General features: G+C 46.2%; 2 protein-coding genes and 1 pseudogene across 4 annotated transcripts in view; 2 read left to right on the top strand and 1 right to left on the bottom strand.

Moving 5' to 3' along the window:
• The first annotated feature begins 13,752 nt into the window (after positions 1 to 13,752).
• LOC135504857 (kelch-like protein 11) lies at positions 13,753 to 19,271 on the top strand. The gene is made up of 2 exons (XM_064923756.1): positions 13,753 to 14,332; positions 14,897 to 19,271. Exons 1-2 carry the CDS (start codon positions 13,767 to 13,769, stop codon positions 16,479 to 16,481), a joined length of 2,151 nt encoding a protein of 716 aa, XP_064779828.1. The 5' UTR covers positions 13,753 to 13,766; the 3' UTR covers positions 16,482 to 19,271.
• Positions 19,272 to 19,324: 53 nt separating this feature from the next.
• On the bottom strand, positions 19,325 to 22,415 carry LOC135559393 (kelch-like protein 10; annotated as a pseudogene).
• Positions 22,416 to 22,920: 505 nt separating this feature from the next.
• The window catches only part of LOC135504855 (7-methylguanosine phosphate-specific 5'-nucleotidase-like), a 16,937-nt gene continuing 13,181 nt past the window's right edge, over positions 22,921 to 26,676 (top strand). The window contains exons 1-3 of one of the 3 annotated variants that reach the window (XM_064923753.1): positions 22,921 to 23,130; positions 24,229 to 24,303; positions 26,013 to 26,111. In XM_064923753.1, the coding sequence (XP_064779825.1) occupies positions 23,128 to 23,130; positions 24,229 to 24,303; positions 26,013 to 26,111 (177 nt within the window). In that variant the 5' untranslated portion in view covers positions 22,921 to 23,127. Of the gene's footprint in view, positions 23,131 to 23,169; positions 23,306 to 24,228; positions 24,304 to 26,012; positions 26,112 to 26,676 lie in introns of those variants that run through there. The other 2 variants (XM_064923755.1, XM_064923754.1) reach the window with 2 other exon arrangements.

The following is a 26,676-nucleotide window of genomic DNA, read 5'->3' as shown; positions in this document are numbered from 1 at the left end:
TGTGGGCAACCATGGAGCAGTAGAGAGTGGAGAAGTGCTCCCAACAGCTAAGTTCATGGTTGGGGGTGTGGAGTATGTGGACTGTGGTGAGCATGTCTCTGCCATTGCTGTAATGTAATGTTCTTTGTCAGTATGTTTCTGTTGAATTCCTAATCCTTCAGTGTTCAAAGTTTTTGTATTATAATGGACAACAATGTGTCTCTCCAATCATGTAGAACCTCAACAAAGTCCCTGCTGAGCCTCACAGAAAGACAGAAGTTTGGCTCACCTCTTCTGGGCCTCCTTTGTCATCAAGGACTCTGTTTTGTTATTTATATTAAAACAGTATAGTAGTAGGCTATGTATTTATTGTCCTTCATGACCGTTACAAACATCCAAGGTGGGACTGTAGCCTATATTTTCCCCTTTCCAGAATAGGCCAACTAATCTACCAGCTCACGTTTGTTGCCTATGTTTTGAACCTAGTGCTTAATTGATTCATTATAAGCCTTGCCTTATTTGACAGCATTGTTTGGAAGGATTTAATTGTTAGTGGGGAAAACAGGGCAGTGGGCCTTGAGATATGCAGTTGTTGATATGTGAGTGGACACCTCCAACAACCGTTTTGCAGAACCATATAGTTTGAGATTTTTTAACCAAAAGAATTATGATGCAGCCATTATGATGCATTTTCATGACATCACATAATGGCGTGGAAGCAGATACAATTATGGGTACTGAAGTAATTCAAAAAAGATATATCACGAAGATATTTTCAGCCCGTCTGAGCCCAACGGTCAACATTTGGGGGTCTGGCTCATGGACTAATTGTCAGGATTTGGCCAGGGTTGTTCCGGGTTTTGGTCACTAGATGCCCCCATTGTGCTTTTTGACCTTATGTTTTTTCCCTTGTTCCCCATTATTATTTGCACCTGTGCCTCGTTTCCCCTGATTGTATTTAAACCCTTAGTTTCCCTCAGTTCTGTGCTCTGTGTTTGTATGTTAGCACCCAGCCCTAGTGTTCTGTGTATTCTTGTCGATTCCGGTGGATGCTCTTGTGGAATTCTGTTTTTGTTTTCGAGTATCTCTTGAGGCTTTTTTGTGCTATTCCTACCACCTTTTGGATTTGCCATTTTTTTGTATTGAAGGACTTCTCCTTTTTACTTTATTAAATACACCGTCTTAAGTACTGCTGTGTCTGCCTCATCTTCTGGGTTCTGCTGACTATTCGTGGCTCAGTTGGTTAAGTGACTGTTTCTCACTCCGGAGACCCAGGTTCGTAACCGGGTCCTGACAGAAACACAGAGCCAAAAATGAACCCAGAGGCAGCCAGTTCCCAGGACCTTTTTGCCATGCTGTCCCACCACCAGGAGACTGTCCAACGCCACGAAGCCGCCCTGGTTCAGCAAGAGGCCTTAATGGCTAGACATTCTCATCTTCTGTCGGAGATGCTGACTTCCATTAAGCAAATATCTGATCGTCTTACCCCGGCAACAGTTCCCGTCCCAGTACCTCAGATTCACGTACCCATGGCAGTTAACCCCCTGGCTGAACCTCGTCTTCCACCTCCCCAACGGTTCTCAGGTGATCCAAGTGCTTGTAAAGGGTTTCTCACCCAATGTTCTCTCTCCTTTGAGCTACAACCCTCGTCGTTTCCCACCGACCGGTCTAAGATCGCTTATATCATCACCCTGCTGTCGGAAAAAGCCCTGGCCTGGGCTACTGCTGTGTGGGATGCCCATAGTTCCTGCTGTGCCAGCTACTCTGCCTTTGCTGAGGAATTCAAACGAGTGTTTCAAGGCCCAAGCAGTGGTTCTGACTCAGCCAAACAGCTCCTGACTCTCCACCAAGGTTGGCGCAGCGTGACGGACTATGCCATCCAGTTCCGCACGGTGGCAGCAGCAAGTGGCTGGAACAACGAGGCGCTCACGGTGTGCTTTCTGAAAGGCCTTTCCGACACTATCCAAGATGAACTGGCCACTCGGGAACCACCGGACAATCTCGAGTCCCTGATCAAGTTGGCCTCACGCATTGACCAGCGTCTGAGAGAGAGAGAACTCAACCGTAGACCTCTAGCCCCTATCAGTCCCAGCTCCGAGTCCCCACCTTTATCCTCGCTGGCTCCATCGGAACCCATGCAGATTGGACGCATCTCCCAGGCTGAGAGAGACCGCCGGATGAGGGAGCGACGCTGTCTATATTGCGGCAAACCGGGCCATTTCCGTTCCACGTGTCCCGGGCTCCAGGGAAACGCTCTGTCCCGTACAGACCGGGGGGAACTGTAACGGGAAACATAACCTCCTCCCATCCGTCCAACTCCCGTCTGCTCATTCCAGTCACCCTCTCCTGGGACAACCACAAGCTTTACCTTCAAGCCTTGGTAGACTCTGGAGCCGCAGGTAACTTCATGGATGGTGTCTGGGCGAAGGAGAATGGCGTTCCCTCTGAACCTCTAAGTGAACCCATGAGGGTCACTACATTGGATGGAAGCCCTTTGGGATCTGGACTTGTCACTCATGTCACTACCTCCTTGCGACTTTCAGTTTCACAACACCAGGAATTGATGAACTTTCATTTGATCTCCTGTTCCGAGTTCCCTCTCGTCCTTGGATACCCCTGGCTTCACAGCCATAACCCTCACATCGACTGGTCTGTGGGCACTATCAAGCAGTGGGGTCCTACGTGCCAAGCTACTTGTATTTTCCAGAATTCCCCGAGTTCTACTCCCGAGTCTTTAGAATCCATCGACCTGACCCGAGTTCCCGAGTGTTACCATGACCTCAAACTGGTGTTTAGCAAACAGAGGGCCACCATGCTACCACCCCATAGACCTTACGATTGCCCCATCGACCTGTTTCCGGGCACTTGCCCCCCAGGGGTCGGATCTTTTCCCTATCTCCACCCGAACGAGCTGCTATGGATACCTACATCAAGGACGCTCTGGAAGCAGGCCTCATGCGTCCATCCACCTCCCCGGCAGGAGCAGGGTTTTTCTTTGTGGCCAAGAAAGACGGTGGATTACGTCCTTGCATCGACTACCGGGGACTCAATGCCATAACCGTCCGTAACCGTTACCCGCTACCCCTTATGGCCACAGCCTTCGAGCTGCTCCAGGAAGCAGTTGTTTTCACTAAGCTTGACCTGCGGAACGCATACCATCTTGTGCGGATCAGACCTGGTGACGAGTGGAAGACCGCTTTCAACACGCCTACTGGTCACTATGAATACTTGGTGATGCCCTTCGGCCTGACCAACGCCCCAGCGGTGTTCCAAGCGCTCATAAACGATGTGCTTAGGGATATGCTTAACATGTTTGTGTTCGTTTACTTGGATGACATCCTCATCTTTTCGAGCTCCCTTCAAGAACACACTAAGCATGTCAGACAAGTACTCAAACGCCTCCTGGACAGCCATCTGTACGTTAAGCCGGAAAAATGTGAATTCCTGGGATTTGTAGTGGAACCCGGTCGAGTCCAAATGGACCCCAGGAAGGTAGGGGCGGTAGCGGATTGGCCCACCCCCAAATCCGTTAAGGAAGTTCAGCGTTTCCTGGGCTTCACAAACTTTTACCGCAAGTTCATCAAGAACTTCAGCTTGGTGGCAGCCCCTCTCTCAGCTTTAACCAAGGGTGGCAATGCAAGGTTTTTGTGGGGAAGAGAAGCTGAGATGGCCTTCCAAGGACTCAAGCAGCGCGTTCTCTCTGCTCCCATCCTGATACTACCGACTACGGATGAACCATTTGTGGTGGAGGTAGACGCATCAGAGGTTGGTGTTGGAGCTGTCCTGTCTCAGAGGGGTGAAGACAAGAAGCTTCATCCGTGCGCTTTCTTCTCACACCGGCTTACCCCGAATGAGAGAAACTACGATGTGGGGGATCGTGAACTCCTAGCGGTTAAGATGGCATTGAAGGAATGGAGACACTGGCTCGAGGGGGCTTCTCACCCGTTTCAAGTGCTTACGGACCACAAAAATCTGGAGTATATCCAGCAGGCGAAGCGGTTGAACTCTAGACAAGCTAGATGGTCTCTTTTCTTCAATCGATTCCAGTTTATCCTCACCTATCGGCCCGGGTCGAAGAATCTCAAACCGGATGCCCTGTCCCGAGTCTACGCTCCTGACATTCGAGATGACACGGACATGCCTGTCCTTCCTGCTGCTAAGATTGTGGCTCCGATCTCGTGGCAAGTTGAGGATACCGTGAGACGTGCTCAAGCTAGCGAACCGGACCCGAAAGGAGGTCCTGCCAATCGGTTGTTTGTCCCCAAGGCAGTGAGGACTCAGGTCCTTCTGTGGGGGCACTCCTCTCGCCTCACCTGTCATCCGGGCGTAGGTCGCACCTTGGAGTTCATCCAGCGTAAGTTCTGGTGGCCTACCATAAGAGAAGACGTTGCCACTTTCGTCAATGCCTGTCCCGTGTGCTGCCAGGGCAAATCTTCTCACCTCCGCCCTCAAGGACTCCTTCACCCTTTACCTGTTCCCCACAGACCCTGGTCCCATATCTCATTGGACTTTATTACTGGACTTCCTCCATCCCATGGCAATACTACTATCCTAGTCATAATCGACAGGTTTTCAAAGGCGGCCAGGTTCGTCCCTCTGACTAAGTTACCTTCTGCCAAGGAAACGGCTGAGTTGGTAATTAATCATGTGTTCCGAGTCTTCGGCATTCCTCAAGATATGGTTTCTGACAGAGGTCCCCAGTTCGCCTCAAGGTTTTGGAAGGCCTTCTGCCAACTCATGGGGGCTTCTGCCAGTCTATCTTCAGGGTACCATCCGGAGTCCAACGGCCAAACAGAGAGGATGAATCAAGAGCTGGAAACCACCCTCCGATGTATGACTCGTGACAACCCGTCCACATGGTCATCCTTTATTGTTTGGGCCGAATACGCGCACAACACCTTGCGCTCCTCCTCCACTGGTATGTCCCCGCACGAGTGTCAGTTTGGCTATGCTCCTCCATTGTTCCCGGACCAGGAGGCAGAAGTCAGAGTGCCTTCAGCCTTGAAGTTCGTCAGACGCTGTCGGCTTATGTGGAGGAAGACCCGTCTTAATCTTATGCGTTCCTCACAGAGGTACCAACAACAAGCCAACAGACGTCGCCGTCCCGGGCCTACCCTGCGCCCCGGCCAGAGAGTCTGGCTCTCCACAAGAGACTTACCTCTACGGGTGGAGTCTCGCAAGCTGTCCCAAAAATATATCGGTCCCTTCAAGGTTGCCAGGAGAGTTAACCCAGTTTCTTATCGCCTACACTTACCCAGATCCCTTAAGATTAATCCCACATTTCACATTTCATTGTTAAAACCTGTTGTTTTTTCTCCCCTTGTCCCGGCAGACAGACCTCCCCCTCCGCCTCGTGTCATTGGAGGCCAGCCGGCTTATACCGTCCATCGGATACTGGATTCCCGCCGGGTGCAGCGGTCCTGGCAGTATCTGGTGGACTGGGAAGGCTACGGTCCCGAGGAGCGCTCCTGGGTTCCTGCCAAAGACATCCTGGACCCTGACCTCATTCGTCAGTTCAGGGCCCTCCACCCTGAGAGAGCTGGTAGGAACGTCAGGAGCCGTTCCTAGGGGGGATTCTGTCAGGATTTGGCCAGGGTTGTTCCGGGTTTTGGTCACTAGATGCCCCCATTGTGCTTTTTGACCTTATGTTTTTTCCCTTGTTCCCCATTATTATTTGCACCTGTGCCTCGTTTCCCCTGATTGTATTTAAACCCTTAGTTTCCCTCAGTTCTGTGCTCTGTGTTTGTATGTTAGCACCCAGCCCTAGTGTTCTGTGTATTCTTGTCGATTCCGGTGGATGCTCTTGTGGAATTCTGTTTTTGTTTTCGAGTATCTCTTGAGGCTTTTTTGTGCTATTCCTACCACCTTTTGGATTTGCCATTTTTTTGTATTGAAGGACTTCTCCTTTTTACTTTATTAAATACACCGTCTTAAGTACTGCTGTGTCTGCCTCATCTTCTGGGTTCTGCTGACTATTCGTGGCTCAGTTGGTTAAGTGACTGTTTCTCACTCCGGAGACCCAGGTTCGTAACCGGGTCCTGACACTAATTTGACCGTTTCTAAATTGGCCTATGCATTGTGACAGCACATATCCCAGGGAAACCGGACACTCCCAAACACACAACAAATAGAAAATGAACAAAAATGCAAAACACAGCAAAATATACAGGTACAGTAACTGCCAAAACAAAGGAAACACTTGAGTAAATGAGGGATACAAAGTATATTGAAATCAGGTGCTTCCACAAAGGTGTTGGTCCTGAGTTAATTAAGCAATTAATGTCCCATGCTTAGGGTCATGTATAAAAATGTCCAACGGCATATTATTTTGGCTACCATGGCTGGAAGAGGAGATCTCAGTGACTTTGAAAGAGGGGTCTCAAAGGAGCTTAGGGGGCTTGTACACTTATGGGAGATTCTAAAGCAGTGCCTGAGACAGCGTTTTACACCACCATCAACAAAACACCAAATGGTGGGACTTCTCGTGGAAGAATGGTGTCACATCCCTCCAATAGAGTTCCAGACACTTGTAGAATCTATGCCAAGGTGAATTTAAGAGGGTTGAGGTCAATTCCAGTCAATTCAGGAAGTGCACTGAAATTCTAATTTGAATTCTCATTCTTTTTAAAGAGTAAAATTTGGTTTACTTTATTTACTGGAATTTAAATGGAATTGACCCCAACCCTGGCATTGAAGGTGTTCTGGTGGCCCAATTAAGATGTTATGTTTGTTTCCTCCTTCTACACAGTTGTAGAAGGAGATCCCACCACAGTTGTGGCTTACGGTATGATGATATACATTTTGTGTGAAGTATCAGGTAAACCACAATCATGGAGTCTATCACGTATACTCCCTCGCCCGGCGCTCAAAGTCACCAGGCTACTCATTATTACACACACCTGTCACCATCGTTACGCGCACCAGCGCCTCATCAGACTCACCTGGACTCCATCACCTGCCTGATTACTTTCCCTATATAAGTCACTCTCTTTGGTTTTTTCTCTAGGCGTTGTTTCTATTTCAGTGTTCATGTCTGTATGCTACCTGTGTTTCGGCTATGTTTATTTATTAAATACACTCCTTGAACTTGCTTCCCGACTCCCAGCTTACATGTTACAGAATAACGCCTCACCAAAAGGAAGCATCAGGGAGTGTTGAATTTTTGGGGGGTTAGTGTAGGCAATTTTGAGTCCAGGTGTTGCTCGCTATTAGGGGTGCCTCAGCCGGCTCCTCAGGCTGCCGCGCCTCAGCAGAAGAGACCGGCCTGGTCCCCAGGAACCTCCCTCTGGTCGGCGTCCTGCGGCTGGAGCTGCGCATCAGGGAGGGGGTACTGTCACGTATACTCCCTGTCTGGCGCTCAAGGTCACCAGGCTGCTCATTATTACGCACACCTGTCACCATCCTAACGTGCACTAGCACCTCATGAGACTCACCTGGACGCCATCACCTGCCTGGTTACCTTCCCTATATATGTCACTCCCTTCGGTTCTTTCCCTAGGTGTTGTTTCTATTCCAGTGTTCATGTCTGTATGCTACTCGTGTTTCTTGTTTTTTGTTCCGTGTTAATTTATTAATTAAAATACACTCACTGAACTTGCTTCCCGACTCTGAGCGTACACGTTACAGGAGTCAACAATTATTCCTCACCTCTAGTTACGCTGGTAAAACGTTTGTCATGTCAATAAGGCACCTCAGAGGTTTGTGGTATATGGCCAATATACCACGGCTAAGGGCTGTACCCAGGCACTCCGCATTGCGTCATGCATAAGAACAGCCATTAACCGTGGTATATTGGCCATATCCCACACCCCCTCGGGCCTTATTGCTTAAATATAACATCTTCCTGAATAAACCCTTTTTTAGGATATACATGTACAACACAAGACATTCCCTATACTCCTCTATTGTGTTAAGGAACTAATTATGAAATACAGTCACTTTAACAGAAACATCCTTTTAAACGTATGTACTCCACTGATCTAAACAAGTCAGTGTAAACAATAAACATGACATTTCACATGTTCACAATCATTTATTTTTTCACATGCTTGGGTAACTAAGTATTTAACTCTTGAGTGTCTTTTACTGTGAGTCTTTTGTCTTTTAAAAACAGTTTATGTCACAGTTCTTTTTTTTTCTCTTGTTCAGAGTTCAAAGTATTTTAAGCGGCTTGGAAGCTTTGCATGCCTCTGTGAACGACGAACACGAGGGGTAGTGTTCATTCTCAACGGTGGAAAAGCCACCAGCTGGTTCTGAGCCGGGTTCAGAGTATCTGACTCTGGGTTTTTCTCTTGGTCAACTTTTTCCTCTGTTACAGTCTCTGTCTGTGGAACGTGCACCACAGAAGCACTTGGATAGCTAGGGAACAGCCTGTCCTTTGCCATCACAACTGGTAACTCACTTGTTGTTCCATAACGTCTGGCAAGAATCTGATCAACATATCTCCCAACATTACCTTGTAGGAAACAGGACCAGTCACTGAGTCTATGAATCCAGGAAGCCATTTTGGCCCGTGACTGAAATTTTCGGTAAGGACAGGGTCTCCCCTTTCCAAAACTTCAGCCCTTGGCATGTTTGTCACGGTTCTCTTTCTGTTTGTTTTGTTTGCGTTCAACTTTCCTTTTCAGGTCTGGATAGAATAGGTCCAGCGTGGAGCGTAGTCTATGACCTAATAACGACTCAGCCGGGGGAAGTCCTGTTGTGGATTTGAGGTGTTATTCTGTAGCTGAACAGAACACGTGACACTTTTGCTGATATGCTCCCTTCTGCACCTTTCATCATTTCTTCAAATGTCTCTACTGCGCATTCCGCCAGTCCATTTGAAGATGGATGATGTGGAGCAGATGTCACATGCCCGATACCGTTGTTTCTGAAGAATTCTTGTGTCTCTGTACTCACGAAACAGGTCGCATTGTCGCTCCACGCCATCTCAGGCATCCCTTGGTTGTTAAAGCTTGGTCGTAGCCCGTCTATAGTAGTGGATGAAGCAGAACTAACAGGACACACATCCATCCATTTGGAATGTGCATCAATGATTATCAGGAACATTTTCCCCACTAATGGCCCTGCGTAATCTATGTGCAATATTCTCCACGTTTTCTCTGTAAACTCCCTAGGGTGGAGTGGAGCTGCCTCTGGTGCCTTTCTGTGTTCCTGACACGTGTTACATGTCTTGACTAGATTCTCTATCTCCTGATCTAGTTGTGGCCACCATAAGTAACTCCTAGCCAACGCTTTCATACATGAGACCCTAGGGTGACCCTGACGTAGCTGCTGTAGGATAGCCTGACAATCACTGGTGCTCCCCACGAAACGCAACTATCCTGTACGCTCAACTTTGTTTTCCTGACATTGGTTTTCCTGACACTGGTGTGAATTCAGTCCCTTCTGTTTGTTGTGGTCATCTCCTTACCACAACTAACTCTAGACAGTATCGTCTCTTTACCTGTCCAGGATATCACTTACTCTGCAGTGACGAGTGCCGTGTCTGTGTCCACGGACATCAGCACTCTGTCCTCTTGAGCTGTTTATAATGGCCGTGTATGGCAGTGGAAGACGGCTCAAGGCATCTGCATTCCCATGGTACTTTCCTGCCTTGAAAACGAGGCCATGCTTGTAAGCCCTCCACGTCACTGTCCACCTCTGGATTCTCGCTGACAACATCTGTGGAACTGCCTTCATTTCATTGAAAAGAGACAGTCAAAGTTTATGATCTGTACGTACGGTAGTAAACCTCCTGACATATATGTATTTGTGGAACCTCTGAACCCCAAACATTACTGCTAACCCCTCTTTGTATAATTGGGAATAGTTATGTTCTGCTGGGTGAAGAGTTCTCGACATCAACCCTATTGGTCTCTCAGTTCCGTCCTGCATACGATATGACAGATCTGCCCCTACCTCGTAGGGTGACGCATCACACAAGAGTATCGAAGTGAACCAACACAACCGATGACTGCATCAGTTTCTTTGATTCTACAAACAAAGTCCTCCCTGCTCTATCCCCGCTGCCACTTTGTCTCTTTACGCAGCAGTGTTCGATGAGGTGCTAACACTTGACACGTTTGGCAAGAACCTGTTATAATAGTTTATCAGTCCCAGGTAAGGTTTTATCCTCAGTCCCATTTTTAGAAGCAGGTGCGTTCTGGATTGGTTTTACCTCGTCATTGAGCGGATGGACACCCATGGCGTCCACTCTGTGTCCTAGGAACACTGCCACGTTCCCCATGAAGGTACACTTCCTCCGCCTTGAGACGACAGGCCCGCACTCTCCAATCTCTGTCGTGCCTCAGTCATCGTGCTCAGATGCTCCTGGTCATTCCTCCCCGTCACCAGGATGTCATCGAAGGAAATGGCAACATATGGAATCCCTTGAAGTACGCCCTCAATGGTCCTCTGAAAAATAGCAGGACTGCTGGAGATACCAAAAGGTCAACGTTTATACAGAAACAACCCCACGTGTGTTTACTGTACAATACATCTTAGATTCCTCATCCAGAGTGACCTGTTGATATGCATGGCTCATATCTAACTTTGTGAACTTCTGTCCACCAGCCAGATTTGCAAATAGATCCTTTGTTTCTGGAACTGGATACTGCTCGGACGAGGAGAGTCTGTTAACAGTCAGTTTGTAATGCCCACAGATTCTCACAAAATTGTTAGGTTTCAAAACAGGCACTATGGGAGCTGCCCATTCTGAGAATTTGACTGGTTCGATAATGTCCTCCTTCAAGAGACGGTTATTCTCTGTCTCTACCTTTGACTTCATGCCATGAGGTACATGTGTTGGTTTGTAAGACCTTGGTTTGTCCTTCGTGTCGACATAGATTTTAGCTGGGGAGACGTTCAATGTTCCAGGTTCCTCTTTGAACGCATTCTCATGCTTTGTCAACACCTCTTCCAGTCCACTGTTGACCCTCATCAATCTGATTTACTGTTCCCCAGTCTACTTTCATTTATTTTATCCAGCCCTGACGTAGCAGCTTGGGTCCGGTGCCTGATACGACTACTACAGGTAGCTGAGTCACTGTGTCTCTGTGCTGCACAGTTACATTAGCTTCCCCTATTGGGTCTAGTCTCTCACCTGTGTACATTTTGAGATGCACAGAACAAGTCATTAAGTCTGGAACTTTTGCACTGTCCCACAACTCTGTTGATTATGGTTACACTGCACCCTGTATCCACATCAAACTCGGATTAATTGACTTTAAATTTCAATGTGATAGGAGCCACTTTTGGTATGTTATCTGACATGCTGTACATTGTAAACGTATCCTCTTCTTCCTCTTTGTTTTGTTCAGCTTCCCCACTGATCTGATGTGTCTCATACATACATACAAAACAGCACTCACTTGCCATGTGATCAACTTGACATCTGCAACATACTTTCATGTACTCACCTCGTGCTGGTTTCTCTCTCTGACGTATGCCTAGCTTGTGCACACTTCCCTGGCCTGTCCCTTGTTTCCAAGTCACATTAGCCCTGTCCACACATTTTCCCTGGGATTTCTTTGACATCCTTGCGGGCAGTGTCCATTGCTTGAGCAAGGAACAACGCTAAATCAAAAGTATGTCCAGTCTCAGATAATAACTTCAGTTGGATCCAGTCATTATTTTAAAAGACACATCGTACTCTTACAGACAAATAAACATGCCGTAGCCGAGGCACTTTCAAGGCGGCACATTCCATGTCTGAAAAGGTTATTAGTTAGATGTAAAAATTGTACGGTTAAGACTGTCAATTTGTTACAGGCGTCTTGATTTAACTTAGATTAATTTGGACTATTTTGAGGAAGTGTATACTGGGTATGTTGTTGCTAAGGCGTCTCAAGACGGACAGTAATATTGATGCTTTTTTTCAGTTTTTCAGCAAAGGTCTTTTAAAGGAGTATGCCAGGCACAGACGTTCGCTTAGCATCTGCTCGGAGCAAACCGAACCGAGGATGCGTGCGCCTTTAATCTCATGCGCCATACTCTAGAAGCGTGCTAGACAAACAGGGCTGTCCGATGAGGCGATTGGAAGATGACGGAAGCTGAGGTTTTGTTTGAAACTGCTGGTGAGTTGGGTGAAGCAAATAGCACGGAAAGTGAGAACGAGTGGGTTACAGTGGCGAAGAAAAAGGGGAAACAGGAGAAGTAAAGCTGTGGTGGAACATAGGAAACTACTAGACTAGCAAGGTGCCTATCAAGGGGGTTATTTCTGGGGTGGCTCAAGAAATAAAGTCAGGGGATATTACTGAAGGCATCGATGGAGTGGTTGGTGCACGTCGACTGACCTGTATGTTGGACGGAGAAAGGGAATTAACTTCATCCATGCTCCTGTTCTTTGACGGAGAGTCTCTCACCTTCTCATATAAAGTTAGGATTCATGAGATACCCTGTGAGAGCTTTTGTGCACAAGCCCCTTCAGTGTCATAAATGTAAAATATTTGGTCATGTGTCAAGTGTGTGCAGAGGGGAAGAGTATCGTACGCCAGATGAAGTGAAATGCTGTAACTGTGGAGGTGAACATGCGCATGAATTCCTGGAGTGCCCTGTTCGTGTGGAGGAGAATGAGGTGGCAAGGAGTGTCCAGCATGTCTCCTATCTGGAGGTGGTGAGAAGATGGGAAGGAACGAGTGGCGATGAAGAAACAATGGTAGTACAGCCACCATGACTAGTGAAGGTTTCTCAACAACCGAGGACAGCCTATGTGGTGCAAGGACAACAACCTCTCTCTCAACGTGATCAAGACAAAGGAGATGATTGTGGACTACAGGAAAAGTAGGACCGAGCGCGCCACAATTCTCATCGACGGGGCTGTAGTGGAGCAGGTTGAGAGCTTCAAGTTCCTTGGCGTCCACATCACCAACAAACTAAAATGGTCCAAGTAGATCAAGACAGTCGTGAAGAGGGCACGACAAAACCTATTCCCCCTCAGGAGGAAAAGATTTGGCATTGGTCCTCAGATTCTCAAAAGGTTTTAATGCTGCACCATCGAGAGCATCCTGATAGGTTGCATCACTGCCTGGTACGGCAACTGCTCAGCCTCCGACCACAAGGCACGACAGAGGGTAGCGAGTATGGCCCAGTACATCACCGGAGCCAAGCTTCCTGCCATCCAGAACCTCTATACCAGGCGGTGTCAGAGGAAGTCCCTAAAAATTGTCAACGACTCCAGCACGGCAAGTACCGGAGCGAAAAGTCTAGGTCCAAGAGGCTTCTAAACAGGTTCTACCCCCACGCCATAAGACTCATGTACAGCTAATCAAATGGCTCCCTAGACTATTTGCACCCCCCTACACTGCTGCTACTCTCTGTTATTATCTATGCATAGCCACTTTAATAACCCAACCTGCATGCACATAATTACCTCAACACCGGTGCCCTGCACATTGACACATTGACTCTGAACCGGTATCCCTGTATATAGCACCGCTATTATTATTTACTGCTGCTCCTTAATTATTTGTTTTACTTATCTCTTACTTTTTTTTTGTATTTTCTTAAGAATGCATTGTTGGTTAAGGGCTTGTAAGTAAGCATTTCACTGTTTCACCTGTTGTATTCGGCGCATGTGACAAATAAAGTCTGTCACATGGATTTTTTAATTGAACGGTCGTCGAACTCGGAATTCCAAGTCGGAAAAAATGTAACCTAGTTTTTTTTCGAGTTCCGGTTGTTTTGAATGCACCACTAGGGCTCCGACTTCTCTGACCTAAAGATGACTGACGTCACGATCTGACATCGTTTTTTCCCCGAGTTCCGAGTTGTCTTGAAAGCGCTATACCGCTTGCCATCAACTACGCATGTCCATTCTGGAGTGTTTGTTTACTTGCGTTGTATGTGCGTGCGACTGCTTCCCCAGGCTTTTGCATAACATTGTTTTAAGGTTTAAACCTTATTCTGCCGATATGGCAGCCACAGCACCGAACCCGGAGGATTCGAACAGAAGCAGCGGCAGTGGAACCAGCCCACCCACTGTACTCGCGGGGGATGGGGATTCAGAGGAGGCCGAAGATTTTACATCTTCAACCCACTGCTCAGAGCTGTCTCGTCGGCAGAATGAGCAGAGGAAGACCGGGTTGTTCTGCGATGTGACGTTGGCCGTCAGTAGCGGGGCAGCCAGCGAAAGGGTCCAAAGTTGCGAGTTCACGGCCCACCGTTCGGTTCTGGCTGCATCTACGGACTATTTCACCCCTCTACTGGGGGGGCAATTTTCTGAGTCGCTGTCCGGGCGGGTGGATATGAAAGAATGGAGCTCTGAAACGGGGCCCGACCCAGAGACAGTGGAAAGTGTCATACAATTCATGTACACTGGTGAAATACGAGTGAGCACCGCCAACGTTCACGAAGTATTGGAACTAGCTGACAGGTGATACAGATTGCACTAGTTATCCATCTATCGGGTAGCACTAATTTACTGTTTGTATAGCTAAAAGTAGTCGCCAAAATAGGCAACCGCCATTTGTTATTGGTGGTTTACTGTAAACACACAGTTTTCCTATTACAGTGAATGCCTAAAGCCGTCCTTTCATTGTTGTTCAATTTGTGCCCTAACAAGCAAACATAGCTAGATATTTTATTTTTACATTGAGCCAATTGTCAAAGCCGGAAAAGACACTTGCCCTAAACCCCTTTCAAATGTATTGGGTGCAATGAAGGCTGCGTTGCAGGTGCAGGATTGGCTCACCAAACAGAACAAGTGGTGGGATGCGTTGGTTTGGGGAAAATTCTAGTTTCTAAGCTTTGGCAATTCCAATACTCTATTATAGATCTATATCTAGGCTATTATGATTTTATTTAAATAAAAACATGTATAACCACTACCAGATCCATATATACATTGATATGGCTCTAACCACTACTGGTAGTCTGAGTGCTATATTGATAAAGGTTGAATAAATGTGATGCTTCATTAGTACATTGACTGTTTCAGGTTCCTGCTGGTGCAGCTGAAAGACTTTTGCGGTGAGTTCCTGAAGAAGAAGCTGAGCCTGGCTAACTGCGTAGCGGTGCACAGCCTGGCGCACATGTACACGCTGGACCAGCTTGCCCTGCGTGCTGCTGACATGATCAGACGCAACTTCCACAAGGTCATCCAGGACGAAGAATTCTACACGCTCCCCTTCCACCTGGTGCGGGACTGGCTGTCCGACGCCGAGATCACCGTGGACTCGGAGGAGGTGCTCTTCGACGCTATCGTCAAATGGGTACAGCGCAACGCTGAGGAGCGAGAGAAGCACTTTGAGGAGCTGTTTCGTCTCCTCCGGCTTCCCCAGATTATGCCCACCTACCTGACCCAGGTGGTCAAGAAGGAGCCCTTGGTGGCCAACAACGCCGCCTGCCTGCAGCTGGTGTCTGAGGCCGTGGAGGGCCACGCCATTCGCTTTGAGAACCTCAAGTCAGTCGACCTAGAGTTCTGGGCGTCACACATGGCAGCCTTCCAGCCGCGCTTCGGACAGAACATGGACGTGATCATGGTGGTGGGCGGGGTGTCTGAGGGCGGCGACTACCTGAGTGAGTGCGTGGGCTACTTTGTGTATGAGGACCGCTGGGTCAACTTGCCCCACATCCACAACCACCTGGATGGCCATGCCATCGCCACCACGGACTCCCACGTTTACGTAGCAGGCTCCATGGAACCGGGCTTCGCCAAGACCGTGGAGCGCTACAACCCCAACCGCAACACCTGGGAACAGGTGAGTAACCTGACCACGCGCAAGCACTCCTTCGGCCTCACCTGCATCAAGAACATCCTGTACAGCATCGGCGGCCACGGCAACTTCAGCCCGGGCTTCAAGGACGTGAGCGTGTACGAGCCCGAGCAGGACAAGTGGCACAACCTTGAGTCGGCGCCCAAGATCCTGCGCGACGTGAAGGCGGTGAGCGTGGAGGATCGCTATGTATATGTGACGGCGCGCACGCCCGTGGACACGGACAACGAGGACGGGCTGAAGACTGTGACCACGCGCTACGACACCGAGAGCCACCAGTGGCAGGAGGTGGACTCCCTGCCGCTCATTGACAACTACTGTGTGTTCCAGATGGCGGTGGCGCCCACCAACTTCTACCACACTGCCTCTTGCTGCCCCAAGAGCTATGCCGTGCAGGACGAGACCGCAAAGCAGAAGATCAGTGCTCGCATCTCGGACGACATCCTGGAGAGCCTGCCGCCTGAGGTCACCAGCATCGAGGGCACTGCCATCTGCTACCTGGGCGAGGACGTGTTTGTGATCGGCGGCTGGAAGAACAGCGACGACGTGGACAAGCAGTACCGCAAGGAGGCCTACCGCTACTGCGGCGAGCGGAAGCGCTGGATGCTGCTGCCGCCCATGCCCCAGCCTCGCTGCCGCGCCACCGCCTGCCACGTACGCATCCCCTACCGCTTCCTGTACGGCTGCCAGCGCTACCCTATGCCACAGAACCTGGCGCGGCAGCGGGACCGCATGCAGCAGATGCAGCAGCTCCACCGCCGCACCCTCACCCTGCGCAGGCAGCTGCAGTCGCAGATCGAGTGCTGAACTCCATTCCGTCCTCCCACGAGCGGCAGCGTTTTCAGTGTCCGATTCCCATTCTCCTTTCAGTACTGGCCCTCCTGTCTAATATGCAGTTTGTTGATATTGCCACGCTTTTTGGGGGGGTTGCTTTTCATTTTTTGGGCTCAGGTTTGTCGACGAGAGAGTGTCTGTGGCAGTTGTATGTGACAATTGGCATTGAATAAACGTATGACCAGACAATGGAATGATACGCCATTTAAAAAGGACATTATTTATGTATGCTTTTGGCCTTACTTAAATATGCCTTCTCTTAATCCTCTCTTAATATATGCTTTAGAGAAGCGTTTCCCAAACTTGGTCCCGATGAACCCAAAGTGTGCACATTTTGGTTTTTGCCCTAGCACTACACAGCTGATTCAAATAATCGAAGCTTGATGATGAGTTGATTATTTGAATCGGTTGTGTAGCGCAGTGGAGGCTGCTGAGGGGAGGACGGCTCATAATAATGGCCGGAGCGGCGCGATGGAATAAGCATCAAACACCTGGAAAACATGTTTGAGTTATTTGATACCATTCCACTAATTCCACTCCAGCCTTTACCACAAGCTGGTCCTCCCCAATTAAAGTGCCAACAACCTCCTGTGGTGTAGTATAAAATGTGCACCTGAGGACCGAGTTTGTGCAAACACTGCTTTAAAGTCTAGACGCAGCAATGCTCTAGTGTCAGCCTGTTAGTACTATCATGCCAACTCAGTTGCTGTCAATGCCTGACGAGTTGATCTGGGACCAGGCTAGCAATGCTCCATTCTAGCTTGTAAATGGGAGTTCCTGTCCAACTACATTAGACGCATGCCAGATCTTACAACTCCTGATTAGGTATTTAACACATCTGCTAACCACATCACATGCTATAGCAATCTGATGCCCGACTGCACAGTCGAGGACGTGGCACGGAACTATTGGTTGATGCAATGGAACACTTACGCTTGTAGTCGGCCAGGAACTCGACCTTAGAATGACATTCCATTTGACACTGTGATGGTTCCCATGACCACCTTTTATGTACTGGCTTTAGTGAGATGCTATGGCCCACACAAAGGGGAAGGTTTTTAAAGACTTGCTTTAATGTACACCTATTGAGTGCATTGTATAGACAGGCTACTCCTTTCAGTTTTAGGCTACTCCTTTCGCTTGCTTCTTTACAATCTTCGGCCTGTTTCCTCCATGGCTTTGTTTTGCACTAGATATATGTGTTACGATAGCTCAATGTGTTCTGTACCATTTGAATGTTGGAAAGAGACTCGTAACACCAGATTTGTTTGTGTTGTTTAAATATGCACTGTAAATAATAGGAGAGGAACAAAAAGCACTTAATTTTGGAAAGTCTCAATCTATTTTTGACCTGTTGGATCTGTTTTTTGTTGTTGTAAAATTATAGGTGGAGCAGAATAATCATTTTAAGGGAACAAGTGTCCTCTGTAACTTGGGCCAAATGACATCTACAGTAACTTAAAAAAAAAAGGCTTTTATTTACCTTAGTTTCACAGTAACCTTATACAGTTACTGCTAACATGACCCCCCACTTTCTCCAGAGCACAATACAAAAGAGGCAGGATACTTGTCCATATAATTAAGCATGTATTTGATGTAGCAAAAATGACTAACTCGTTTTCGACCAAATTAGCAGTTACTGCCTTTTTGCTTGGTAGGGCAGTGAAGACCTTGTGCTACAATTACACTTTATAATTCTCCCAATGCCAAAGCATAACCTGGAAGTAATTCTATTTAGAAATAATGAACTCCACTACCTCACAGGAAGGCAGATTATAGCTACTGGGGTAACATACCTACCCCACTTGCACAGGAAAGTTTAACGACACACTCAGGTGGTCTTCAATGAAATGTCTGTCAGTCATTATTTGGCTCGTTTCGCTAACCTGAAACCAAGGTCAAAGACTTTATTAGCATTCCATTGTGCTTACAATACCGACGTGTGTGAAATGTTCTTCAAGCCGTGATGTTATCTGGCCGTTTTAACAATTCTTTTTTTTCTTTCTGGAAACTTGTCTGGAAATGGGAAAAGCTGTAATGATGTATTTACTCACTCAGTGCATTGTGAATGTTTTCAGGTAATTGTGTGTATTTCCTGCTGTGTGTTTTATATTGTCAAAGACTTAACCTTTTAAGGTCATTGTGGCCGGAGGCACATTGTGTTACGTATTGACTTACATTCCTCAACACCGTTTTTATTCACAGTACCTCACAATCGTGTTTCAGGTAAAACAATCCAGAGTTCTGGATGTTCTACCATGTACATTCATAAATGCACTCCATGGATAGTTAGATTCAGAGTAGTATACTATGTCGGTGTTGATTTTGTAAATGTCTCTAGTTGGGATGTTTTTTTTTTTATTTGATACTGAAAGTCCTTTATCATGGTGAAAGCAGTGAATCTCCCACCAGTTGTTATTCCTCTTCCATAAATGCAGAGGGAATCTGAGCTTGTGTGTTATTGTAGGTGTCCAGAACCCATATTCCTTCTGGTCTCATTCTTGTACAGTAATTTGAAGTTGTAAAGGCCATATTTTGCTTTGTGTGTATTCGCTTTAAAATGCAGAACAAGCTCTGAGAATACCGCCATTTGCAATTTTAAAAAAAAAAGGAGATATTTCATATAATTAGGTGGCCTATATCTGTTGTCTGTGAAGATGCTGAATATGTTTTATTTTGGTATGTCAGATGTATAATGCAAACAATCAGCTAAAATGTTTTACTCCAAACAGTTATCTTAATATATTTATTTCCTAAGCAAAATATCCTCTCTTTTTTTCTAGTCTTCGAGTGGGGAATGGGAAGGATGTACTTGTCTATAGGTTTGAGGCCAGCCTGGTCTTGGAGGAAGGTGTGTTCCATTCGTCAGCGAGCAACATTGGGGAGTCGCGGGGGGCAGCATACTGTGCCACGTTAGGCAGGCCGGGCACGACGCAACAACCGAGGGCACTGCGGAGAGTGGGCATGTCGTGGGCGTCATACCACTCGTCTGTCTTCCCGTCGTAGCACTCCACGTTGTAGGTGGTGTTGAAACCATTGAAGCCGCCCACCACGAAGAGCAGGTCATCCACCACGGCGATGCCAAAGTTGCTGCGCGGGTTGAACATGGTGGGCAAAGCGCGCCAGGTGTTGTCCAGTGGGTTGTAGACCGCTGCGGTCTTCAGACGGTTGGCGCCGTCAAAGCCTCCGACCTAGGGTAGAACAATCTCGTGAGTCTGAGGCTAATTGGATTTTAAACGTTGTAAGAAAGAAACAGAAGCTGGAGGCAATTCATCTGTATGTTTAATTCGCCACATATACATTCATAATAAACTTTACATTTCATGGAAAGAAAAGTTTCATGAAAGAACAGCTGCTTATATTCAAGTTGTACCGTCAAAATGTAACTTGCTTGACAGGCTGAGACTGAGCTAATTGACGTCTCCATCTATTCCAGACTGGTAGTTTTACACAGCAATCAATCTCACTGAGGAGCCGAGCACCATTGTCTCCAAAGGCCATCTCAGTGCTCCAGGTAGTTACTGCAGTTTGTTTTAATACTCAATTCTGAATATCTCCCACTGAATTGTACCATGAGTAAAGCGCCTGCACACCTCTGGACTTGTCCTGAGACAAGTGTTTTGAATGTACAGACCAAAACACATTACAAAAGTGTTAGTCCTCCAGACATGACTACTTAGTTTGTTCCGACTAGAAGTGTTGCTCGGGCTCATGTTGTGTGTGTAACTTACTGCATAGAGGTGCTCCTTGTATGCAATGACGCCGACCCCACTGCGGCGGCGACTCATAGGGGCAATCGGGGTCCATTGGTTAGTCTTGGGACAGTAGCTCTCTGCATTGAACAAGCACTCGGTCCCATTGAAGCCTCCACAGACGTACACCTGAACGCCAGAGAACCCCACAGGATTGACACACCACAACTGTTATTTTTTTACTTGTAAGGTGCAATCTAGTAGTCTAGTTTGCCATTTACTGTTTTCGGGTTTAATACCAATTACTCTTTCGTACTGCCACACGAGTATTGGCAGGCATCACTTAATCTATTCCCCTTCAACTTCTGCCTACCTTGCCATGCAGTGTGGTGGCACTGGCATCGCTCCTCTTCTCGTGCATCGGTGCTACCAGGTCCACTGATTTGTCTCAGGCTCATACCGCTCCACACTTGTAAGACGACCGTAGCCATCGAAACCGCCTATGGCATAAATGCAGCCGTCCAACACTGTCACGCTGACATAGCAGCGCCGCGAGTGCATGGGTGCAACTTGGTGCCAGGTGCACGTGATAGGGTTGAACTTGCGGACGCTGTTGAAGTATTCCACGCTGTCAAAGCCGCCTAAGCAGTAGACGAAGCCGTTGAGGTACGCAGCACCGTGGTAAGCCCGTGGGCTCTCTTCCTGCGCTATGGTCGCCCAACGGTCGGCCCTCGTGTCGTATGCTTCGATGACATTGGTCGGGTTGCCTCCACTCCAGCCGCCGATAGCTAGTAGGATGGCATAGGGCAGGCGAGGTCGCCTCAGCGGATTACTTGAAATGGAGGGGCCGTGCATGTTGAGTTCGTATATTGCCTTTAAGGCATTGAGGATGATGGGTTTGCATTCATCGCTGCCCTTCACCAGGGAGTTGTTCCTCACATGGTTTATAAAGTAGTCAGCATTCATCAAAGCCATTCGCACCTAGATGGACAGAATTAAATGTAAGGGATTTCATACAGTTGAAAAACACTCAAAGCAAACCAGAGAGTATGGAAGACTAAGCAAACACGCTTCTTGTCTAACATAATGTGGCACATATTATGAAACCAATTTTCACTTGGTTGTTATTAGCTCCATAGGTGCCCAGTATGAGAACAAAAAAGTAGGCCTTTGATCAGTGACCATTTTATAAGTGGACCGTCACCTTTGGCAGTAGCACAGAGATCCAGTGCCTGCGGCTGGCAGGAGTGTGGGCGATCCAGCGCAGGATGGCCTCAAACACAGTGTTCTCCTGCCTCACGTTCAGGTCGTCCTTCTTGATGAGGTCGAGGAGTTGGGCCAGAGACAGCTCCAGGAACTCCTGGGAGCAGCAGACGATTTCCTCAAAGTGGTGCAGGATGAAGAACAGTGCTCGGCGCTGCAGCTCCGGGCAGGAGTAGAAATCGGCAAACTTGCAGATGCCGATACAGTTTTCCAGACACAGCTGGGTCTCCAGGAAGTGGCAGCAGGCCTGCACGATGCCCAGGATGGAGAACTGGTCTGCTGCCTCTAGGAGCAACTCCACGTTGTCCGCCGTGACCGGGACGGTCTGGGTGTAGGCGTACTCGATGAGCATCCTCATCATCTCAGGAGATACACCTGGGATGGTGTACATACGTTTCTCGCAGGGGTTCCAGCCACTGGTGAACAGAGCACTGCAGAGGGAAAAAGGCAAAACATTGACAACTCACTGAGGGACAGTTTCACACATCACAGACCCAGAATAAGGAAACCAATTCTCAAAAAATGTAACTGTCCAGAGTTGGATGCGTGTCTCTGGCCTATGAAACTATTTTGATTAAGCATTAATCATAGTCCAGAAATAATTGAAGATGTGTCTATGAAGACAAATTAGGATTAATCTGTATTAAATGTATTTACAGTAAGGCGGCTCAATCGTGTTGGGAAACTGGGCTAGTGTTGGTACTCTCTCCTGGGCATGGATTGAGGCTAAAGTCTCCATTCTTTATCTATGTCAATTCATATTTAGAATGTTGAAGTTATTTTTGTTTCCATGTTTATGGTACAATCACCACAGACAAGCCTCTCACCGGAAATACGAGCTGCATCCACACAGGATAGTCTTGTGGGCACTGAACTCAACTCCCTCGACTTTGATGACCACATCGCAGAGTTTCTCTTCCAGGCGTAGCTCATTGAAAATGTTGCAGGCCATGGCACCGGGAGTCTTCTCCTTTTGAAATGTGGTTAAGGTTCTAGACTCTTGCCTGTCTTCAGCAGACTTTTTAGTTTGTGAAATGTTTGATGTGATAGAGAGAGAACTTTGCTTTCCATTCTTGTTGAGTTCTAGAACATCCATACATTGATATATCACAATGGCATTTCTTCCACTTCTCTGTTGATACAAAGCAATCAATTTACCATGGTAACGTGATCCAATAATGAAATAATCTAAAACAAAAAAGTTAAGAGCCCCTAAATATAAAATGTACAATAAAAATGTTTTAAATTGTAATTATTGTTAACTTAAAACTGACATATTTAAAAAATATTTAAAAAATAAATTAAAAAAATAAAATATGTCAAAACAGATGACATTTTTTGGGTATATTCTGAATTATTCTGGAATTTGCTTCAGTTTTCAGGTGACATCCATTTGCTCAACAACCGCCGATATCGAGCTACTTTTTTGAATCAACGTATGGGAACCACTGTTTACGTTAGTCTGTTTCAGAGGGAGGACTGCAGGTGCAACAAGATTTTGACATGTCAAGAAATCTAGCTGGCAAGCTAGCTAGCTAACAGTATTATTTTTCTGATTAGTTGTAGCATTTACTCAAACCAACCTTTTACTGATGTATTGCAAATACGTATGTTTGTTGCTCACTGCACACCAGTTTGTATAGTTAGCTAGCAAGCGTCTGAAAATGGTAAGTGTCTCTTGGCCTGTTAAATATCTAACGTAGCTAGAACGATAGCATTGCCATTGGCTATTCCTATGCACTGCTGGCAAGATTGCACAACAAAAAACAAGGGACACGAGTTCTAATGGCTTACCGAGAGAAACATCTCGTTGGTTTGCGTTATTTTGGATAGCAGTGCAAGGTAACCACACACTTTGCTAGGTTAGCTACGGTTGTTTACTATATTGTTTTGAATTGGAATGATGAGCACAACGTAATAATGCCATATTTACCAAGGAAGGGTGTTAAAAAGTGAGGGAAATATAATTTATTGCAAATATATATTTAAATGATTAAAAATGTTCTCAAACTACAGAGAACACACATAGCTAGTTATTACATCTAGCTAGCTATGTACATGCCTGTAGTCATGTTATTACTGACAGAAGTAATTGACATGATCTAAATTCACATTGGCAAATGTTTGTTTTGTATTGGGGCACAGAGTAGTCATTCTACTCAGGGTATCTTGAGTAGAATGACTGTTAAACGGTAACTCCACCACGTTTCAACCTCATTTTCATTATCTCCAGAACATTTTCAGGGTCAACATATGTGAAAACGGTACATTTCTACGTTTTGTAGAAAGATATATAAAGTAAAAATGTAAAACATATATTTTTTAAAGTAAGCATTTCACTGTTAGTCTACAACAAAAGTTAAAACTTTTAAAACAGTGATTTTCAAACTATGAGATTCGCGGAGACGTGTGGAGCAAGAGAATACCATCCCTTGGGATAGAAACCCGTTGCAGGTTTGAAAATCATAAAAAAAAACTTTTAATCCTACCCTTTATCACAGTGAATCATTATTTTTTTAACCTTGTCTTTTTAAACACAGATCATAGAAACACATTGTTTTCACATATTTAGACACTGGTTTGGTGCTGGAGCTGATGAATGAGGTTGAAAAGTGCCGGAAATGCTCTTTTAATATAAATTGGATAAGCTTAAGCATTGTTTTTCTCCGCTCTGCCTTGAGACATCAGTGACTGGGTGACGATGTCTCCTGTTCCGTGAATTCCATTTAATTAGCTAATACCTCTCTCCCTGGTTCTTGGCTCAGATATACCACATCCCCTGGATATATTTACCAGTGAGGACTGCCCTAGCAATCTGGCACCAGCTGACAAAGTCTGAGGTCAGACAGCTTTGTGTTTTATTGTTGTCCACTGCTCTCCTCTTTACCCATGCCTAGTACAATGTATTCATCCAAATCCATCTCTGCTATTCAGTAACTGCATGCATTTTGTCTGACAGTCTCTCCTTTGTAAATACAAATGCATCTAAACTGTTTCGAATTCCACACTATTTGTAGTCTATTAGAATGCACTGTGATTGGTGATTTGGGAAACGCATGTCGTTGGAGCATATGTCGATACTGATAGGATCGAAAGAAAGGTAGTCATGCACTTGGATCAGCTTCCTCAATTCAAATCAGGCCTTAAAATTTGAATTATTTCACAATACTTGACGACGTATCAGCTGCTAGAGAGATATTACCCCGTCTGCAAATATTGAGGTGGCTTATTCTAATGCTTACCCTATAAAAATTCACTAAATCACCGATTTGGCACATCATTAAATATATTGAGATTACAGACAGTAGCCTACAACTAGCTAAATATAACTACATTTATTGAACATGAAATATGATTGAAATAGGCCTACAACCTACCATATTTTTATTTTATTGCAGTCATCTCGCTTTTAATTTTAATACATCATATAATATAGACGTTTGTATCAATTGCAAAGACATTATTTGTATTTGTAGTCAACTTTGTTCTGAAGGTGTCGGCGGTCACGGAGATTCTATGTTTGGCGGAGATCTTCTGTGTATAAAGTGACACGGGAGGGCAAAAAAAGTGTCGAAAGACGCACTTAGCTATTCTACGAGTGGTCAGAGGCAGGTTTTAGATTACAAGTGCAACGTTAATAACTATGGTTTTGGGAAACAGCTTGGAGATTTAACAATGCTCCTATGAGGTTCAAATGGTGAACTTAGCCTTATAATAAGTTAATAACTGCAAACTGTGTGGATTTGGAAGAATTGTATCCTACCCTCCTATTTTGCTCTTTAAGTCAACCTAGGCTATGTAGTAGCTTTGTAATAGTAAAAAGAGGTCTTTGTGTGTAGTCTAGTATTACTAACTTGGAAGAAATCGGCTACATTTTAAGAAATGCAGGCTTCGTAGTTGACTAGTAAATTAAAGCAATTAGCTCAGCATGCAGAGTGATGCATGATACATAAGGTGTTTTAACATGGTGGCGGGAGTAGTATCTCAAAACTAACCACAGTGTATTCAAGTAGGCCTATGTGGGTGAGTGTTGTCCCCTGTTTTCTACATTTGTCCTTTTGCACCCCCTACTGTTTAATAGCACCAATAGCACGTGTGGGATTTGTATTATTATTTTGGATTCAGACTCTACTAAAGATATGTGTGTGAGATTTCGGGAGGTTGAAATACGGGCTTTCAAATTCAGAAATAGCCTCATACAATTTGTTTGCGATTTTATAGAGCTGCATTCATCTTATTGTCCATACTGAACACATTCCACTAATCCATTTATTCCAATTGAATAGTGTTGATTTGCCCTGTTGATTTACTTCTGTCCAGTGATTGATTTACTTCCGGACGATTTGTTTTAAGCTTCATCATAGGAATGTTTTGGTACTGTAGTAAATGCATTACTTTATTCATGAATTAGCAGTGTAGAGCCTTGTAGTATAATCTACTGACTAGTCCCCCCACCCCTCTGTCCCTTGGCCCTTCCTTCCTCAACCCCCACATGGAATGGTCCCCACTGGTACAGGTATTCAACGCCTGTATTATCCTTGTTCCTCAGATCCCAGAGCTGGCCAAGGCCTCTGTGCTGATGAGGGACCGCAGAAGAGTGGAGGAGACCATACAGGCCATGCAACGAGCCGGGCCAGATGCCCTCCAGGTAACCACTGGCCAGAAGTACTGTATACAGGGTCAAAGGTCACTTAGACCTAGCCAAAAAAAGCACACTGCAATAGCTCCCCACAAGAGTGTTTGTGTGTATGAGTAGAAATTTAGCAAAAACTTCTGAGTACCGTCCGTGACGATAGGGGAGGGGTCGCACTCACACAATAACAGAGGGGGCAGAATACTGTGGCCCTGACAGCACAGCATAATCATAATGGTCTGACTGCACTGAGGTGCCGGGGAAGAATGGTCTCCACGGTGGACCAGTGTGTGTGTGTGTTGTGGGGAAAGGGGGGTATCCGAGCTCCATCAGCCAGGCCTAGACATTGGCTTATCAAGTCTTTCCATCCCTGCTCAATTTTGGTGTGCCTCGCAAACAGCTTGTTGAAGGATTTCTAAATTCCTCTGTTTTATTTCCCAATCAAAATTAAACACTCTGTCAATGCATTTAAGGGTTTGTAAGACCCTATATTTTATAAGAATGGACATAGCCCCGGTCTTAAAAGTCAGGTAACAGCCTTTAATTCAAGAGAGTACTGGGTACATACACATTTTACCAC

Source organism: Oncorhynchus masou, chromosome 18, assembly GCF_036934945.1.
Source record: "Oncorhynchus masou masou isolate Uvic2021 chromosome 18, UVic_Omas_1.1, whole genome shotgun sequence".
Taxonomy (NCBI): Eukaryota; Metazoa; Chordata; class Actinopteri; order Salmoniformes; family Salmonidae; genus Oncorhynchus; species Oncorhynchus masou.
Note: the sequence above shows the minus strand (reverse complement) of the source record. Positions and strands in the feature narration are given on the sequence as shown.

Coding starts and splice junctions, on each gene's coding strand:
- LOC135504857 (XM_064923756.1), top strand. CDS start 13,767: ATGTCCATTCTGGAGTGTTTGTTTACTTGCGTTGTATGTGCGTGCGAC. Junction 14,333..14,896: donor GTATTGGAACTAGCTGACAG/GTGATACAGATT, acceptor TGACTGTTTCAG/GTTCCTGCTGGTGCAGCTGA.